At 46.1% G+C, this 20,346-nt stretch overlaps 1 protein-coding gene across 4 annotated transcripts in view; it reads left to right on the plus strand.

Annotated features, from left to right (window-relative positions):
- Trank1 (tetratricopeptide repeat and ankyrin repeat containing 1) overlaps positions 1–18,443 on the plus strand; it is a 76,462-nt gene extending 58,019 nt beyond the window's left edge. For all 4 annotated transcript variants that reach the window (XM_032910845.1, XM_032910849.1, XM_032910846.1 and 1 more), the window contains exons 14-22: positions 1,846–1,989; positions 2,943–3,099; positions 5,897–5,985; positions 9,172–9,275; positions 9,373–9,505; positions 13,252–13,397; positions 14,034–17,089; positions 17,828–17,926; positions 18,327–18,443. In XM_032910845.1, the coding sequence (XP_032766736.1) occupies positions 1,846–1,989; positions 2,943–3,099; positions 5,897–5,985; positions 9,172–9,275; positions 9,373–9,505; positions 13,252–13,397; positions 14,034–17,089; positions 17,828–17,926; positions 18,327–18,427 (4,029 nt within the window). In that variant the 3' untranslated portion in view covers positions 18,428–18,443. The remainder of the gene's footprint in view (positions 1–1,845; positions 1,990–2,942; positions 3,100–5,896; positions 5,986–9,171; positions 9,276–9,372; positions 9,506–13,251; positions 13,398–14,033; positions 17,090–17,827; positions 17,927–18,326) is intronic.
- The last annotated feature ends 1,903 nt before the right edge of the window (positions 18,444–20,346 follow it).

Consider the following 20,346-nt stretch of genomic DNA (forward strand, 5'->3'; position numbering starts at 1 on the left):
GTTATGAGTATGTCCTAAAGAGTTTTTCTAAACCTTTCAACTATTCAAATAATTTTACCTATGGCTTCTTAGACTATGGCAATGAACCCCATAATCGATTTTTATAGTAACACAACCAGCCATGTTTAGTAGACAGTGCTTTAGTCATTACACTTCATTTAATCACGTAGTTAGAATAATTTAAAGCAAACATTAATCAGCTCTAACCACTTCATGGTTTGGACATCCTTGAGCCCTACAAAGGTGTCAAGTTACATCACTTTACAAAAAGGAGAAGCTAGAGAACGAAGTGGCTACACTTAGAAGATAGTGATGTCTAAAGTCTGAGACTCCTGGGAGTTTCACATTTTGAGTACCACATGTAATCTGGGCAGTTCAGCCTTGCTAGGGTCAGAAACTAATTCTGAAGCCTGCTGACCAATTCCAGCCCACTGGCTGTTTTCCATATATTGATATTAAGAATGGATTTTTACATTTTTGAGTCAAAGAAAAATACTATCTCTTGGCACATGGAAAGTATATGAAACTCAATTTAGTTTTGACCAATAGCTTTATTGGAATATAGCATGTCCATTCATTCCCCTGTTGTCCGTGGTTGTTTTAGATCTATGGCAGATTGACCAGTGAGAGACCGTGTAACATGCATATCTGACCTTTTGCAGGGGTTCTCAACCTTCCTAATTCTGTGACCCTTTAATACAGTTCATGTTGTGGTGACCCCTAACCATCAATTATTTCTTTTTGTTACTTCATAACTGTATTTTTGCTACTGTTGCAAATCTTAATGTAAATATCTATGCTTTTTGACGGTCTTAGGTGCCCCCACCAAAGTGGTTATGACTCACAGTTTAGAGGAGGTATTGCCATCCCCTAGCCATAATAACACTCTAAGAATTACCATAGTCTAAGAAGTGATGTCAGCCATAGGTAAAATTATTTGAATAGTTGAAAGGTTTAGAAAAACTCTTTAGGACATACTCATAACTCCCTCTTTCAAAGCTATTTAGCAAGCTGTTCAAGGAAAGCAGGTAAAAATGCTGACATTCTCCTGGCGGGCAAAGAGGCAAAAAAAGGGGGAGGAGGGCTGACAAAGGGGCCAAAGAAGCTAGATGTATTTTAAAACTGCTGGGAGGGGAGCAAAGATGCTCAGATGGTTTGTGGCTACCCATTTCCAGGAAGTAAACTTTATTATTATTATTAACCCACTTTAGCTTTGGGGGGCTGGGTAAAGAAAAGAGGAAATTAAAAACAAGTACTATACCCCAACATTGATTATCTCCTTTTCTTTACCAGCAAATTCCAGTTGTTCTATTATTCGCTGTTAAGAACATTGTGTTCAAGTTCAGATAGTAAATAGAAAATTTAGTTATTAATATGTCTTGTCTAACTTATATCATGTTAGCATACAGCATCTGATTTTTTCTCCATTCTTAGTTGACTAATTTAGATAATTCTGCTCCCTGTGTCTTAAATGTTGTCCCTATGTGACATCTCTTAACCACATTATGAAAAGCAGTATGGTTTCCTCTGTCCATACTGTTTGTTGACATTCTTTGAATTATTATAACACCCTGGGGCCCTTAGCATTTTTGCCCATCTTGGGTACCTACATCTGGCTTCTAAACCGTCTTATGTAAGTGTTGGTGTATTTTCATGGTAGCTTCTTTGACCTGTGCCTATGCAACCTTATCTCCTCCCACCTACTCTGAGGACATGGGATGTGTTCCTCTATACAGCTTGTGGTAAGGCTCCACACCTCTGGGTGGGGCTCAGTTCTCCACGAAGCTTGGGAGGCACTGCAAAGCAAAGTCTGTTGTTCTTCAACTTGTTGTTGTTGTTGTCCAGGCTTATAAGGAATGGAAGATCATATCCTCATTCATACCGTCATCTGACTCCAGAGAGGAAAACTGCCCATTGCTTGATGTTCCCTTGGAGAAGTCAAGTTCGTCCCAGGCTCGGTCCCTTATGGTGAACCCAGAAATGTACAAGGTGAATATGCACAGTTGTCCACACAGTGATGATTGATTTATTGTGGAAAGAGCAACTAAGGCTTGGAGAGAAGATGAGAAAGGAGCTTTCCTTGCAGGTGGCCGTTCTTCCATTACCTCAGCGATGGGAGTGGGGAAGGGAAAGTGGTGTTGGCTGCCTCCTCCCTTTCTGCAGAGCTCGGACCACGCAGGTGGACGTGCCTTCCAGCCATTCAGTTCCTCTGGAGCTAAGCTCTGTTTAGGATATCTGATAGACTCGACTCGCAGAATGTGACTGGGCTGGTTTAGTAGTAATAACAGTTGCTGTACAAGGTATAGTGTCTTAGTTTTAAAGAGCAAGTCACAGCAATGCGAGGTCTTGGTGTTCTGCTCAAAGGTCTACAGTAAGTCTTTAAAATTTAATTTTGTAAAAACGTTTATTTGCTTATTTCTTTATGAGTATTTGGGTTGCTATGGAGGCTGGAAGAGGATGTTAGATCTGCTGGAGCTCGAGTTACAGTCATATGAGCTGCCTGCTGGGACTCGGTGACTGGAGATGGGATTCAGGCTACAGGAGCAGCCATTGCTCTTAACTGCACAATCAGTTCTTCAGCCGCTAAGACCTTATTTCTTTTTGTGGGCCAGTGAGATGGCTCAGTGGGCAAAATGCTTGCAGGCAAACCTGGCTACCTGAGTTCAGTTCCTGGAGAATTCAAGGAGAAGGACTGTACTTACTCAACAAAGTTGTCTTGTGACCTGTACATGGGTGCCGACACATGTGCATATAGTACACATACAAATAATAAATTAAGTTTGGGTGCCGACACATGTGCGTATAGTACACATACAAATAATAAATTAAGTTAAAGTTAGCTTAGCTTTTGTGTTTTCCCCAAACTAGAGTAAACCCTTTAAAGCATCTTCATACTGTCAGTTGGGCACAAGGCTCATCATCTGTGTCCTCAACCTTCTCAGCTCCTCAATGGAGAGCTGAAGCAGCTATACACTGCCATCACGCGGGCTCGGGTCAACCTCTGGATCTTTGATGAAAACCTAGAGAAACGGGCTCCTGCTTTCAAATATTTCATTAGGAGAGATTTTGTCCAAGTTGTAAAGACAGATGAAAATAAAGGTAAGATCTCATTAAAATATCCTTGCTGTCAGAGGAAAGATGCATCTCTCTACTGTTCTGATAGTCATGTAGAAAGGGCACAGTTTTGATGTTTTGTGTTTTGTAGTGCTGAAGATTGAACCTCGGCCCTATGCAAGTGCTCTACCACTGACCTGTGCTTCCAGCCTGGGCTATAGAGTTTCGTTTTGTTTAATAGTACCCCCTCCATGATTTTCTCAGAAAACAAAATTTTAGCTTAGTTATGTAAAGGCATCTAGGAAAGAGTGTTGGTGATGCGTTGGGGAGAGTCTGCTGCTTTAGGGAACATCTGTTATTTGGCCTTTGCAAGTGAGTGTTTGGTCTCCTTGCCCTCCTGCTCTCCCTCTCTCACTCTCTTGCTCTTGCCCTTTTCCCCCTTTGTCCCTTCTCTCCCCATCCCCTCCCCCACCTCCCCAGCCTCTCTTCATGTGCTCATGGCCAGTCTCTGTTATTTGTATCTAATCAGCTCCTGGGGATGAGTAGCAGAGAGCCCCATGGGGGAGGGAAACGCATGAGGACACAGTTGCAGGGCTGCTACTCTGATACTAACTTTACATTGCTTATTCTTATATAGGTCTTGTGAATGTGAACTTTTAGAATAGATGTGGACATCATTTCCTTCTCTTTTAGCTCCTCTGCAGTGTTAGAGGGCTTTACAGAATTATCATACATTATCATCATCATATATTATCATCATCATAATTTACAAAGACTAGCTAATAAAACAGTGAAGTTCTCTGAGTAAGATAAGCTTGAAGAAATCTTCCCTTAATGGAGAAGAAATCTGTCTTTCTTGAGAGCTCGTTATGAGGTGATTCCTCTAGACTATTCTAGGTTAATTTCTCTGAGGGTGGGGAAGAAGCAGGGCTTAGGTACTGCAGAAAGGCTTGCTGAATGTCTACTTCTGGTTATTCTCATAGCTCAACTGGGGACTGGGATCCAACATTCCTTTCCTAAAAACCAACCGTTCTTTCAAAAAAGGTGAGAGAAGTTGAGGGTTTAAAATTTAAAAACCCATCTTCTCAAGGACCCCGCTGTCTGAACATGTTCTGGTTCATGCCCAGCTTTCTCTTCATGGGCCTTTCCCTGCTCACTAAAGGAAACGGAGTGGGTTGGCATAGTATATAACTTCTAATTTATCCTGTAACTCATACTCCAGATGTGGTCTGGTACCATTGGAGAGATGATTAAGATAGGTAATTTATTCACAAAGTTAATATATTCAAGAGCCACAGTTCCTTTTGCATAGCAGCAGTAGGAACACAAGAGCACGGTTAGCCTTAGTCACATGCTATGGACCGACACAGTACACTCTTCCAGAGCACCTATCCCTCCGGTATGGCTGAGTGAGAGCTGAGTGTGGTGGTGACACATTTTGGGCTTCTTTACCCTGGTCATCTTGTCCTCTTCAGATGTGGTGTGGAGTTTTGCTGTGGATATAAACTCCCTCCCAGAACAGAGAGCAGCATTTGTGGCTGCAGAGTCCTTGCTGCGTCCTGTTCCGTACGACTAGTGAACAGAAGAAGGGACGGAGTGGGCCGTGCAGCTCTGCCTCGGTTGCCCCTTCTGTTGGTGCCTTCCAGTCTAGATGTCTCTGGCTCCTTGATCTTTGATCTGGTTTGCTCAATGCCTTGGCATCCACCGTATCTCTGGTACTTCATGAACTGCATTGCTGCTCATTGCTCGTGACATTCTGAGGCTCATGGGTGGGGAGGATTGGTGCAGTTACAGGAAGGTTTGTATGGAACAGGAAGGACAGACAGTTGATGGCTACAGTAGTGTGTGCCCACCACAGGGATGTGTTGGATTGCCTACCCCTGTGAGGACAATATTGGCAGCTAAAGCACAAAAATGGGTTTTGTTCAGCTTGGGACAGCTTGGGATGTTTTAGATTCACATTGGTATACATAGCTGATACACTTCAGTAGAAACTATATTTTGAATTTTTGTCTTTTCTTCAGCTACAATAAGTGAGTACAATATTTTCTAACAAGGCTGGTCAGTGGCAGTGAGCCATAGCTCACTATGTCAAGCATTCATGCACACATGAGAGTGAACACCCAGTACTCCATAGTGTGCTGGTTCCAGTTTACTGTAGGTTACCAAGATGGAACTCCAACAGAATCCAAGTAGCGTATGTATTGTAAGATCCTGTTTCCTTGAATCTGGGAGCTAGTTAGCTTTGGATTTTCAAGGAGGAATTAATTAATAATCACTGTGTGTCTTCTACCTCAGAGCTACAGACAAGGAAAGTATACCAGAATTTAAAAAAAGCAAATTATGTCTTTTTCTTACTTGCACATCCTCCTTCTGAAACCTATACCAACTGGTCTCGGTGCTAAAACACATGTTGATGAAGTCTAGACAGTCAGCATGAGCACCACAGGAAGTCGTTTTCTCATTTCTCTAGTTGATACCAGGCGTGGGTGAGGTGAGGACTTGGTTAGTTTCTTCTGAGGTTGCTTTTGGGCTTCCAGATGAGCAACACCTTCTCACTGTGTCCTCACATGGTCTGTCTTTGCTTTGTGTGGTGCACTTGTGTGTGTGTGTGTGTGTGTGTGTGTGTGTGTGTGTGTGTGTGTGTGTGATGTATCCTTATCTCTTCCAAGGACACCAGTGAGATTGGATTAAGGATCACGCTCTGAATAAAGCTCTGCTTTGAAGCAGTAGAGATAGAGAGTTCAACAAATGAATATGGAAGGAGACAGTTTAGGTCAAACAGGTTTAAGTCAATGGCTACCACTTGGAGAAACCAACTGGCTCTTTACTTTCATTGTAGACTTTGATGATAGCATGTTTGTTAAGACCTCAACCCCTGATGAGTGGATCATACAAGGAGACTATTATGCCAAGCACCAGTGCTGGAAGGTAAGGAGCTGGGCCAGACATCCAGGGTGAGGGATGTCTGTGACTGCTGGCCTCCGCAGAACTCATGGGAAGGTCTCCCACTATCACACTGCTGACTAGGACACAGTGAGGATGGCAGTGATTCTGTCACTTCTGAGTTTGTCCTGACAGGAGAAGAGATCCCTGCCCCCTTCCCTCCCCAGTCCGTGAAGCCATGGGTAGCTCTTCATTCCAGCCATTGCTGGCACATACCGATAGGTAGGTAGAGCGCCATGGTCTGTCCCTGCCGTCCTATTTTTATTTCTTTGATTGATTTTTGCAGCTCAACAAAACAGTCAGAGGCCCAGTCTTATTTCTTCCCTTTGTCTGTGCATCTTGCTAGAGTGTTCCCCTTGGTTTCTGCAAGTGGCTGCTGCAGCTGCATCCACACAGGGATGAAGGCAGGCACTTGCTTCTTTAGGATCCCAGTGGACTTGCTCATAGTTTTCCTGGTCAGTCCTAGGCCGCTTGTCCCCATCTCCGTGAAGTCATCTGGGCATACAGTCCTGCCTGACAGCTTCAGCCCTTTATGTAGAGCAGATTTTTTCTGTCTTGCAAGAAAGGAAGGAGGATTCTGTGGGCAGCAACACCACTACATACAGAGCCCTAAAAGATCACACCTTCTGGATCTGCTTGCCTGGGCACCTGGGTGACTGGGTCCTCACGTCTGCAGATGAAAGCAGCTGTGCTGGGTTTCACAGATGGCGCTCTTGACTTCTGCACCCCATGTGTGGTATCCAGCTTCTCAAGTGTCACACAGAAGGATGCCCATGGGTTTGCTCCTATGACTAAGAGAAACTGTGAGACTGGTTTCTCTGTGGGGCTCATTCTGTTGCCCTAGCAACCCTCATTATTGGATTCTGTAAAGTTAGGCCTGAGTGAAGGAACTGGGCAGTGGTGAAGACCCTGGAACTGCAGTTCAGAACTGATTAAAGCCGTGCCCTGAGGTGTCTGCGTTCCACATACCTGGGGCAGAGTGCTTTAAGTTTCCTGAGCCTCGATTCCTAGAAGAGTTTTGTCCTTGGAAATGACAGGGGAAATGGTTTACATGCACAGAAAAGAACATCTCTCTGGGTCTCTCAGCCACCTGTTACTGCATAACAAATACCTTATACCTGGACTGTGGCTCATCACCAGTAATGTGTGCTGCCCCGGCTCTAGGACTGGCAATTTGAACCAGCTGAGTAGCTTCTGGGCTCACCTGGAGAACTCGCATGTCTACACTTAACTCCCATTCAGTTGTGTTGCTCTGTTTCTGGTTATTGGCTGGTTCCTGGCTCTGATAATGGGGTTGGGGGGTTGTCACTGCAGTCTTGGAAAACTTGTCCCTGATCCTTGAACAGGTCAGTTTGGGCTAGTTTATATCATACTAGGGTTCAAAGACGTGTGTCAGTCCTTGGAGGCCTGGTCTTAGAATTAACTCTCTACCCCATCTGCTGAATTCCCATTGGACACAATAAGCTGATAAGTCACAGCCTACACTGAAGGACAAGGAGACAGGCAGACTCATGACTGCAGGAGTAGAAGGAGCAGAGGTATAGCCAGAGGAGTGTGGCAGAGGTCAGAGTTGTGAGGGCGCTGTGGCATGAGGTGAAGAAATAACCATGCTGTTACAGATTTGGCATGCATGGAAAGTCATTTCTAAATATGTAGTATTTAGCCTTAGAAATTGCTAGCCAGAAATTGATAGAAGTACTGAACATTTGGCTGCTGTAAAACAAAATATTTTTTGTCAGGGTGGAGGGAGGCAGCAGGGAGGGAATGGCAAGACAAGATGGGCAGCAGCAGCAGCTGTGGGCACGAGCTGTAATAGGAAGTCTCACCTTTCCTTCCTTTCAGAACATCATTGATGTTACCCATATGTGTTGTCCATGGGATTCCAATTATTTATCCCTTTAAAAATACCTTTTGAATGTTTGAATCTAAAATTTTTTTAGGGGAGCCGGCACAGATGAGAATGTTATAAAAAGCCTTCTCCTCGCCTGACTTTATTTTGACCCTGCTAAAGGACTTCAGGACTCAGGTGGCTTATTGAGTTTTTGGCTGCATGTCAATGAATGTGTCAGAACCACCGTGCAAGATCATTCATCCGACAGATACTTGTTGAGCTATGGGCCAGACAGTCTATTTAGATCCTAGGAACATGATGGTGAGCAACAGTGGACTCTAGACAAGTGCACAGTTCAGTATTGCAGGTGTCATGGAGGAGGACCAGGGTCCCCAGGTGTGTTCTGGACACGGGAGGTCAGGGAAGCCTTCTTTGAGGAAGGGGGTCTTGGGACTATAGAATAAATAGAACTAGGCAGAAAGGACGTGGGAGCATTTCAGCTAGAACAGTGCATGCAAAGGCCCTAGCTGGGAAGGAGGGTGGTGCAGGCCCCAGACCCGTGGTCCTGGAATGACAGGCGGAAAGAGCATGAGTGGGAGAGGTCGCTCAGGCTGAGTCACCAGAAAGCATTACCAGTGCCCCCTGCATCACTACCTAATGCCGGGTGCAGTGAGCCTGCTGCTTCTCTGGCTCATGCTTTGAGACAGTGAGGCACCCCTGTTTCAGAAGGACAGCTTTCTGCTGACCAGGGTTTGAACTATGCTTGGAGACCCTTTGGCACCCTTTTGCACATCTCATAGTCAGAGGTTTGTAAACAGATCTGCATGCTCCCAGGATCTGGATGTGTTCTGATGCTCTCTCTACCGTATCTCTACAACATCACGTCTACTAGCACACTACTGATGTCTGCTAGCACGCAGGTGCCACTGGAGTTAGCAACTATGTCAAAGCCCAGAAAAGCCACTGGGGGACTTCGGACCCATTGCTCCATGGCTCTGACTGAGGTTGCTACTACATACAGTGAGGAGGGTCCGCCCTGTGTGTGGCTATTGGAAGATTAAACAGTTGGTGTCATGGTGGCCTATAGATATATGTTGTATTCACCTTTTTGTGGCCACTGGCTATTTCCTAATGAAACCTGTGGGCTGTGTTAGCTGGTCCCACCCAGCTCTGTCTTTGGAGACGCCGCTCTTTAAATTACCTACACCTTCCTGTTCTTCCCTGTCAGACTGGGCTGTGCCAGACACAGAGCTCTGTCCATAGGAACACAATGCATGCCTTAATTCTTGTTCTATTAACTCTGTTACCTTGCTGGGAATCAAACCTTTGACTTATTCTAGGTTGCAGCTAAATGTTACCAAAAAGGAGATGCATTTGAGAAGGAGAAGTTGGCCCTGGCCCACTACACTGCCCTAAATATGAAATCCAAGAAATTCAGCCCCAAGTAAGTGCCTCAGGATCAGTTGAGACGCGCTCTGATGAGAGCAGCAGGTTGAATATGCCAGCCGCATTTCATGGCAATGCTGGGTTCTTTTCCCCAGGGAGAAGGAGCTGCAGTATTTGGAACTGGCGAAGACTTACTTGGAGTGCAATGAACCAAAGCTATCTCTTAAGTGTTTGAGCTACGCCAAGGAGTTCCAGCTCTCTGCCCAGTTGTGTGAGAGGCTGGGAAAGGTATGGTCCCACCCAAGGCCACTGCTTGAAGAATGGGGCTTCATCTGGGCAAATGCAGGTGGTGCTCAGCCTCTGCTTGTGTCAGGAAGAGGCTCTAATTCTTGAAGGAAGGAGAGACTGGCCCTGTGATCTGTGATTGTTCTTTCTCCACTTGTTCATGAGAGAGAGAGAGAGAGAGAGAGAGAGAGAGAGAGAGAGAGAGAGAGTGAGTGTGTCTGTGTTCATCCACATCTGTGTTACTATTTAAGGCCTGAAGTCAGCCACAGAGAGGCCGAGTTGCAGACCCAAGCCAGATGGACGTTAGAATATTTTTGCTTTCTCTTTCCATATGTTCATAGTCTGGAGTCAGCTTGAGTAAGTAGCCTGGTGTTTACATGGAGTTTTCGTGCGTGTTTCTAGTAATTATCTAGATCATCACTGTCTAATTCAACAGCCATGTGCAGTTACTTGATGTAAAATTAATTAAGAGGAAATAAAGTTAAAAGTTTGACGCTCCTTGTCACTAGCCTCGTGTGAATGCTCATCATTACAAAATAGAATCATTGCTCAGAGTTCTGTTGGGCAGAGCTAGTCTGAACATGGCTTCTCAGTGGTTGGCAAGCTGGCAGTGGGCCACAACTGGCTGCTTGTTTGTGGCAGGATTAAAACAGGGAAATAAAATAAGCAGTTAGAAATTGTTCACAGCTACATCACACTGCTGTGACTCCAGGTGGCAGTCATATTCTCTCAGCAGTTCCTTTGTTTCCTTTGCCATCGGTGTTCATGTGTATGCGTGTGTGTGCGCATGTGTGTATGTGTGTGTATGTATGTGTGTGCATGTGTGTATGTGTATGTCTAGGTGTGTGTATGCATGTGTGTATGTGTGTGTATGTGTATGTCTAGGTGTGTGTATGCATGTGTGTATGTGTGTGTGGGTATGCATGTGTGTATGTGTGTATATGTCTGTGTATGTGTATGTATGTCTGTGTGTATGTCTGTGTGTGTATGTTTGTGTGCATGTGTGTATGTGTGTGTATATGTCTTTGTGTGTGTGTGTGTGTGTTTGTGTGTGCGTGCCCAGTTGATGTTGGGAATCATCTGCCATTTCTCTTTCACCTTCAGTCATTGAGGCAAGGTCAGTGAATCAAAGAGCTCACTGATATGGCCAGTCTTGCCAGCTAGCTTGCTTTGGGGAATTCCCTATCTTTACTTTCTGACCACTCCTCTCACCAGGCATTTAACTGGGTTCTGGTGATCAGAACTCTAGTCCTCAGGCTTGCAGAAATACTTTAACCACTGAGTCACCTCCCTACCCCAGCCATTCCTTGTCAGTATATCAGTTGTGGAGTAAGAATTTAAAACAGTCTGGGAGTTGGAAAAACTGTGGTAGAAGCATGGGGCTGTGAGCTGTTGTGTCATCTGCCGATTTCCTACCCTCCATTTGGAACTCAGGTTTTTGTGTCTGTGTGAAGTCAAAGTAGGGGATGGGGAATGAGACCTACTAGAAGTTGAAAGTGTGGGCCCCAGGTCAGTGTCTGGGAAGGGGATCAGGCCCTCCCAGTGCTGCTCCATGTTTGTTGTGGGATATGACTTGCAAGGGAGATGAGGGTGGGGCTGGGGTAGAATAGCATTACTGGGAACAGTCATCCCACGGTGTAGGAATTGAGATGCTTTGCAAGTTCTTTAGAGTCTGCCCTGCTGTCTTCGGTGCTACCGTCTTGAGCCCTAATTAGAGACTATGAGATACAGGTTTTGCCCATTGCTTCCTCCCCCCTCCCTTTGCCTCCCAGTCTCTGCCATGGGAAGGAGCTGGTTATACCCTTGTCTCTTAACTTGGCTTCCGCCTCACATTCTCACCCTGCTAAAGGTTAGACAGTGGTGTCTTTTGTACATGTGTGTTCTAAGTTGGTTTAACGTTAGACAGTGGTATCTTTTGTACACATGTGTTCTAAGTTGGTTTAACGTTAGACAGTGGTGTCTTTTGTACACATGTGTTCTAAGTTGGTTTAAGTGCCACCTTGTTCTGTGCTTTTGCCCTCCCACCATTTCTCTTGTGCTAAGCTCTGGCTGTGTCTCCACCACAGTGACATTTCAGAGTGAGCTCTCCATGTGTCACTACCCCAGTTCTCCAGTGATGAAAGTCCAGGCTGCTCACCAATGCCTGGTGGCCCCATGCAACACTGGTGAAGCATGACTCGGTCTTGCTGGAGCCATTTGTGATGTGTTGCTATGAGTGCCTTGCTACCCGTGGTCTTCTGATACTATTACCTCATTTTCCTAGGTATGAGCACCTCGCTTCCAGAAAAGCCATGTCACTTTGTGTGTAAAGATTCTGTGTTCCCTGCATCCTTGGACATAGTAAACAGAGTCTAGCATTTGCAAGCTTATAGGTGCAGCTCACTGGGATGTGTGCTCCTCTGAGGTGCAGCTCACTGGGATGTGTGCTCTTCTGATTGTCACTGAAGCTGAAGATGTTCACGTCAGCTGTTCACATCCCCACTGTAAATGGCAGTTAGAGCCCATGTTCTTAAAAATTATGAATTTTAAAAAGTCTTTATAGTTACAGGAATTCTTTTTATGTTCTAGATTTGCAATTCTTATATGGTAGCTTCTAGTCAGATGTGGCTACTTAAGATTAGTTAAAATTAAATACAGTTTAAAATTCAGTTTTGGGGTTGGGGATTTAGCTCAGTGGTAGAACACTTGCCTAGCAGGCGCAAGGCCCTGGGTTTGGTCCCCAGCTCCGAAAAAAAAGAAAAAAGAAAAAAAAATACAGTTTAAAATTCAGTTTTTAGGTCACAGTACTCCATATAAGGAGGTTTCTACTCAGATTTAGCTAGTGGCCAGCGATCGGATCCCACAATAGTGAGATGCGTCTGTTCTCATAGTGAGTTGTTGGACGGTGATGTTCCCAGTGCTATGGTTGCTTGTCTCCCTTGCCTCCTCACCCTCCTCCTTTTGTCTCCATTTACAATGCTGGGAATTGAACCCAAGGCCTCGCATGAATCTTAAGCAAGTGTTCTACCACTGAGCTATAGTCTAAGCCCTTAAAATTACTTTTTTTAGCTTTTTTCATGAGACCTTTAATAAATAGACTTGAAGTCATAAAATTGATTAACTTCCCTAAAGATTTGTATCTTTAGGTTTGATGGAAACTTTTTTACTTACACAGATATTCCCAGACATTTTTCTTCAATGGTTTTCATATCTAAACCTTTAGGCTTTTTTTGTTCTTTATGTTTATGGGTGTTTTGCTTGCATGTATGCATGTTTACTACAAGTGTGCATTGCTTGAGAAGGCTGGAAGAGGACATTGGATTCCTTGGAGGTAAAGGTGGTTGTGAGCTGCCATGTAGGTGCTGGGAGTTGAACTTGTAAGACAAGCCAGGGCTGTTAACTGCTGAGCCATCTCTCTAGCTCCTGTATTTACATCTGTAGTCCACCTGCACTTCATCTTTGTATAAGACATAAGATTGGGATTAGCTTGTTCCCTTTATTTTTTTTTTTTTGGTTCTTTTTTTTTCGGGGCTGGGGATCGAACCCAGGGCCTTGCGCTTCCTAGGTAAGCGCTCTACCACTGAGCTAAATCCCCAGCCCCGCTTGTTCCCTTTATTTTGAAAGGAATTTGTTTTTATATTATTTATAGTATGTGGTTTTAACTAGATTCTAAGAAATAGACAAATAATCACATTGATTATTTATTATTACTATTTTTAAGATTAAAAAATTAGAATGCTTTAAATAAAAGTAACGTTTTACTGTTCTAGATAAGAGACGCTGCCTATTTCTATAAGCGAAGCCAGTGCTTCAAAGATGCTTTCCGATGCTTTGAGCAGATTCAGGAGTTTGATCTCGCACTCAGAATGTACTGCCAAGAGGAGCTTTTTGAGGAAGCTGCTATTGCAGTGGAAAAGTAGGTGGTTTTCTTCTTTCGCATCTGTCTGCCTTCTTCTGCCTCCTCTCAGGGAATGGCTTATCTTGGTAGTTACTCTGCTGATTCTGAAGTGGCCTACAGGTCATTTTCCCTCAGTTGAGAGGATGCTTCAGTGCAGTCTCAGAGTCCTTGAGAGTGGACGCTGCCTCTCAGCCTCTTGTTAAGCTTTGACCATTATCACAGAGATGGCTGTGGATGAAAAGTGTGTCTCTGTGTTCATAATAGAATACACTGACTCTAGTCAGTGGAGTGCAAGGGCCCCTTAGAGCTTTATCTGTGTAACGTGATTCCAGTCACATACACACCTAGCAAAAGAGAAGAATTGCAAGCTAGATAAAAACAAAGACTGCTGCAGCCACCATTATGTCCTTTTTCAGAATTGCAGTCATGTTCACCAAAGCTGACTACCCAGAGTAATTGTTATTTTTTGGTTTTGCAATATGCATACATTTTGCTTGGACAGGAAGCATTAAAAGAAATGTTTGAGTGGCAGACAGGTTTAGGTCTTTTCTCCAGTATCTGCTCATGGGGGCCTTATTTAAAGTGCTTTGTATTGACTTAGAAGGGAAGGGCTTTTCCTACTTTGGTGACAAGTTGACATGTGTGTCTTTACAGATATGAAGAAATGTTAAAGAACAAGACCTTTCCTGTTCCCAAGCTCTCCTACTCTGCCAGCCAGTTTTACTTGGAAGCCGCTGCAAAGTACCTGAGTGCAAATAAAAGCAAGGAAATGATGGCCGTTCTTTCCAAGCTTGATGTAGAAGACCAGCTGGTGTTCCTCAAGTCCCGGAAACGCCTCGCAGAAGCGGCAGAATTGCTCAACAGGGAGGGCCGGAGGGAAGAGGCTGCGCTATTGATGAAGCAACATGGCTGCCTCCTGGAGGCTGCTAGGCTCACTGCCAACAAGGACTTCCAGGCCTCATGCCTCCTGGGGGTTGCCCGCCTCAACGTGGCCAGGGATTCTGACGTAGAACATACAAAGGCTATTCTGCGAGAAGTACTTGACCTCTGCTATCAAACCGGCCATCTGGCCGGCATCGCAGAGGCCCAGTTCCTGCAAGGGATTATCCTGAGAGACTTTCAGAAGCTTAGAGATGCCTTCATCAAGTTTGACATGCTCAACCACTCAGCCGGAATGGTAGAAGCTCTCTATGAAGCAGCCATCCAGTGTGAGTCTGAGAGTCAGAAGGTTCTGGCCCTGGCTCCAGGGGGCTTGGAAGTCCTTCTCAATCTGGTCAGGGCCCTTAAAAACGTGACCAACAATGCTGAAAAGGAAATGGTCAAATCTTGCTTTGAGTTTTTTGGAATTTTTCAGGTGGATGCCAAGTATTGCCAGATAGCCCAGAACGACCCTGGGCCCATATTAAGAATAATTTTAGACCTGGATTTGACCTTGAGTGAGAAGAAAACAAAGGATCATTTTTTAGTAGTAACTGATCAAGTGAAATTAGCCCTGAACAAGCACCTTTTGGGCAGACTGTGTCAGATCACACAGATCCTGCTCGGGAAGACCTACCCAGGGATCTGCATGAGGTTTATTGTGGGTTTGAAATGTGAGGACGAGCACTGTGAAGATTTCCACAGGCCCCTCAGGCGCTGTGAAGCCAAGTGCATGGTTCAGTCAAAAATGCACCTGGTTGCAATCAACGGGTTGCTTCTGGAAGCCAAGAAAGTGTTCCCTAATGTCTTAGCTGAAGAACTTGAAGAAATAGATTATATTTTGTCTCCAGATACACATGGCCTTTGCAAATCCTTCCTCAACCTCCTCTTTCCTAGGCATTTCCACCAGAGAGTGCTGTCGGAAAACCCCATGGCCTGCAAAGAAATCCTCAAGGCAAATTACAAGTTCTTTCGCTCCTACCGGTTTGCCCTAAAAGAGTACATCCACGACCTGTTTCAAAAGGAAAGTGCTCACAGCCGCAGGGAGTCCACAGACCTGTGGCTGAGTGCCATGCAGGCTTTCCTCCTGTCCTCCAGCTACCCAGAGGAGTTTGAGAAGCTGCTTCACCAGGAGGAAGACAATTACAACCGGGAGCTGAAAGTGCTTGAGTCTGACAGAGAGGACAGAGGCAGGGGTAGAGGCAGCAGGATGAAAGGCATAGAAGGGAAGTTTGGCATGTTGGTGCCCAACAGGGAAGATGAGAATGTGGAGAAGTCCTACCTGTGCTTCATCCGGCTGCTAGAGAGTTCCATGGACCAGCTCTATGTGCACAGGAACCCTGAAGACTACAAGAGGCTCTTCTTCCGCTTCATGAATGTCCTCATCAAGAGGTGCAAAGCGCCGCTGGTCCCCAGCATCATCAACACAGTGGTGCTGCTGGAGCTGCAGTTTGTCCACTGTGGGGTGGTGCTGACCCGTCTCTGGAAGAACGCTGTCTTGTGCCTCCCCAAGAGTTACATTGCACTCCTGCACTTCTGGGAGTTTCTGTCCAGCAAGAAGGACAGGGAATCTGGGGACGTGTTCTCCATCATCCAAGAGTACAAGCCAAAAGATGTGACCAGAGCCATCCGGGACTTCCGGTTCCACCTGTCCTACCTCGTCAAGGTGCTGTGTGGCTATGAGAATATGAACTTCAATGTCCTGCTTGACTCTTTCAGTGAAATAGACTATGTGATATCGGGAGAGGCAGAACGGACCCTGGTCTTGTGTTTGGTGATGCTGGTGAATGCTGAGGAAGTCCTGCAGCCCTTCTGCAAGCCACTTCTGTTCCGCCACTTCCGGGAGATCCAGAAGAGGCTGCAGCTGATGAGCATGGACTGGCCAGGCCAGGTGCCCAAGAGGCTGCAGAAGGTGGTGCAGCGGGTGCTGATGGCTGTCAGTGTGAAGTCTGTGGCTGAGGCACTGCAGGACCTGCTCTTTGAACGAGATGAAGAGTACCTGGTGGACTGCCACTGGCGGTGGGACAGTGTGCATGCCAAAGGCACTGTGGTCCGTGGCCTCTGTCATGAGGAGGTCAGGCTGAACCGCCTGCTCTGTACGGGCCCCATGGACCAGTTTGCTGACTCGGACTGGGATTTTGAAGATGAAGATGAGACTCATGAATTAGATGAGCTGGCCCTGGAAGACCGAGATAATTTCCTGGCCGCCATTCTTTCCCAGAAGCAGCGAAAGGCCTTGATCCAGCGCAAGCTGCGCACAGCCTGCCTAGTGGTGTCTCTGTGCATCAGCTGGAGGAGGTGGATCCAGACAGAGCACAGCAGGGAGGAGGATAGGGAGCTCAGGCCTGGGAACTTCAAAAGGGCCGATGTGGACAGGACCCAGTGCGACCTGTGTGGAGTGAAGTTTACCCGCAGCCCCGAAAGCTATTTTAGTCCTGGCAAAGCATTTGAGGGAGCAGCCACAGAGGCTGTGATCATTTCCAGGGCTGAACTGGAAGGGAGGGAATGCCGAGAGAGAATCAGTGAGTCTTATGAGCAGCACATTCGCCTGGAAGGCCACCGAAGGCAGCAAGCGGCCTACCAGAAATACCTGGATTTTTTCCATGAAAAGGTAGACCCGATCATTGAGGAAGGCAAAGTGGTGGTGCAGGACATTGAGCAGAGCGTCTGGATCCGGAGTCACCTGGGCTCCAAGGAGCAGAGCCACATGCTGCAGAGGAAGGTGCAGGAGCACATCAGGAAGGTTTCAGATCTGGTGGAGGAGCTCTACAGGCGGAAGGCCTGGGCTGAAGGTGAGAGCCAGAGCCTGAACCTGAGATGGCCAGTTGTAGCTGACTCAGGGAGAATGGGATGCTAGTATCAGCAGAAAGACTAGAAAAGGCTGTTATCAGATTCCAGCAAAATCTCACTGAGACCATCACCAGTTAAATGTTTGTGACTGTTGTAAGGGACGATGGTTTCTCTGGGTGCTCCAGATGAGAACTGGTGTGTTAGCGAATGCTGTTGAGAAGATACAGGTAGAATGTTAAAGTTGTGAGGAAACTCTCTGAGGCGCCCCTTTACTCTCCATGCACTGATTTCCTAGAGCACTGACAAGGTGCTGAGCCCTAGGGAGAACTGAGCTCTCTTCTTAGGATGGCCCTGACTCACGTTCAGTGTGAGCCTTTGATAGTAAGGGCTCTTCTCACCTGCTCGTACAGTCAGGTTTCCCTCTTGCTTCTTTATTGACTGTTTCTTACCAGCATTGTAAATTAAGCACAAAGTTAACAAAATTACATTGAAAAAATGGTGTAATTCAAACACTTTCTCCAGGTTTGGGCTTGATGATCTTTTGAATACAAGTTTCCCAGAAAGGTTTGCTTTGGTAATTGGCAGACCCACAGCTGTGGCACTGGGCTCTCATTTAAAGTACCCTGTGCTTGTGGTGGCAAAAGGCAGCTTTGGGATGTGAGGATCTTGGCCTAGTGCTTGGTGTTCTAATGCCTGAAGCCATCTCTTTGTTAAGAGAGTTTGTCATTTGGTTTCTTTAGCAGAGGAAGTGATGACTCGGCAGGTCAAAATTCTGACCCTGTCAGTCAAGAACGCACAAGAGTGGCTGAAGAAGACAGAGCTCCGCTTAAAAGATGAAGGTAAGGCCTGCTTCTAGGACAGGTGAAACCCTGGCTCCTGTGAGTCTTAGCACTACTGGCTTCCAGGCCAGTGTCCGGTGGGTTTGCCACTGATGTCAGGACTCTCTGCCAGACTGTTAGTGGTAGAGTTTCTCTGTCAGATGAAGGACATTATTCTGGGCTTGTGGTAGTTGCTTATGAAATGATCATAGATGTTCAGTCATTGTGCAGACTCAGCACAGCAACTCCCAAGGATAGGACTCAACAGAAAGTTCCATTCTCTACAACCCCGGCAAAAAGCTTCATTTCTTTAACTTAAAACAATGATTCCAGAGAAACCAGGTTTAGCAGGATGTTAAACTCTGGTGGACAGGAAGCTGACATTTTCACTTGTGTTTGCTGTTTTGCTTCCTAACTCTAGGTACTGTTCAGGACGAAGAGTATGAAAACGAAGTGGAAGACTTTGGTGAGCTCTGCCCTAGAAGGCGTGCCCGGAAATGTGGAAAACAGAGAAAGTACTAACATGTTTTCATACATCTATTGCCTCCTAACCTTCTTCGTTCCATCCTGTCCTAAGGTTCTGAATGCTGGGGCGGAAGAGAAGTACAATGTGAATTAGTCCATGGTTGCTACTGCCCACTAGGCACCTCTAGTTTTCCAAGTTGAGATCTAACAGTAACACTGCTCCCCCAGGTACCGCACGTCTCCAGTTGTGGGGGAGGCAGGTGGAAGGAGTGCTGGGACGTCTCTGTCTCAAGCCAGGCTCCCTGGCTCGTCAGCCTTGCCGCAGGGGAGTAGGCATTTAAGATTGACACACGACATCTTGGAGTGAGTGCCCCTGCTCCAGTCTAGGAGATCCCTCTGTGGATCCCGATCCCACTTCTGTAAAACAGCAAGCAGAACCAAGGCAGTCTGTGCCCAGAGTACTTCTGGGCCTTGCCATAAGCAACCCCTGAGCCCAGGCTACCTTTTGGTTGTCTGAGTGGCTACTGTGTATATTTTCTTTCTTTTCTTTTTTCTTTTTTTTCTTTTTCTTTTTTTCGGAGCTGGGGACCGAACCCAGGGCCTTGCACTTGCTAGGCAAGCGCTCTACCACTGAGCTAAATCCCCAACCCCTATATTTTCTTTCTTTCTTTCTCTCTCTCTCTCTCTCTCTCTCTCTTTTTTTTTTTCTTCAGCTGGGGAACAATGGACAGAGGAACTTCTAATGAGAGTTCTGTGGATCACTGCCATGTGGCCTGTAGGCCCTGCCAGAGGGGCTGCATGAGGCCTGCATTCCCCTCCACCCACTGCCAGCCACTGTCAGCCTGGCCTCATTTGGGAAGCCTCCCCGCCTCTCTGATGGTCACTGCCTGCCCCTTCCTTCCCCACTCAGCCCAGGCTCAGGTCAGTCTCTGGAGGCTTTGTCTCACCACAGAACCAGCTTTCCTCCCATCTTGCTGCTGCTTTCGCTACTCACCATTACCCTCCATTGTCTTTCTAAGAAAAGTTTTGTAATTTTTATTAAGTTATGTTTCTCATTTTTATTCCAGATTTTTTTTTTATAAACTTGCCAGAAAAAATCTAATCAAATACTGCTGTATTATCTTGTTTTTATAAAGTTATAGTCTCTCTTACCTGTTGTTGTCTCTTTTGTCTGTTTAAAATTTCCTCGGAGAGCAAGTATGGGATGGTGGTGTTGTCTCTTTCTGGGCTGCTGGCTGATGCTGTCTTCTTGTACCTGCTAAGATTAGGACAAGATTAAGACGTGTCAGAGAAACACGGCTGAGTGCGGGCACTCACGCTTAGGTGTGTTGCCGTCTGGTTGCTTCTGTCCGATAGGTTTGGGCTGCATGGACTCTGTCAGTGCTGTTCCCAGGGCTTCTCCCTAGCGATGAGCTTGGCCTTAGGAGGTGGGCGACCTACACTCAGATTCCTTTCCTGCCCACAGTGAGTATAATCTGAGATAAGCGAGATCTGCTCAACACGGTGTTCAGGTGCCCCACCTTCCTTAGCCTCAGTACATGGTAGAGCCCTAGGGCCAGGAGAGAGCACTGGTGATAGAGAGGCATCGTGCCCGGGGTGACAGCAGCATTTGTGTACTGCATTTGGGGTTCAGTTTCCTCTTGGAGAAATTGACGGAAGGCCCCTTCCTAGTTGATGGAGTTGGACTGTGTGCAGTGAGGTTCAGATGCCTTCAAGTCTTGGTGCTGTGATGTCTGTGGTCATTTACATCTGAGCTGGAGAAGGCCGTGTTCCATCCTGGGCTTCAGGATATAGAGTTTCAGCATTGGGACAGATAATCTCACTGCTTTCTCTGCTTGCAGCTTCTAGTAGGCACCTTGGGCCCTTCCTCCACTTCTCCACAGCCTCTGAAGTCCTGAGAAGGGAGTGGAAATCAATGGGAGGGTCAGGAATGCCAACAGTGAACTGAGCTCAAGAGCCTAGTCCTGTGGCAAGAG

The sequence above is a fragment of the Rattus rattus genome, chromosome 8 (assembly GCF_011064425.1).
Source record: "Rattus rattus isolate New Zealand chromosome 8, Rrattus_CSIRO_v1, whole genome shotgun sequence".
Lineage (NCBI taxonomy): Eukaryota > Metazoa > Chordata > Mammalia > Rodentia > Muridae > Rattus > Rattus rattus.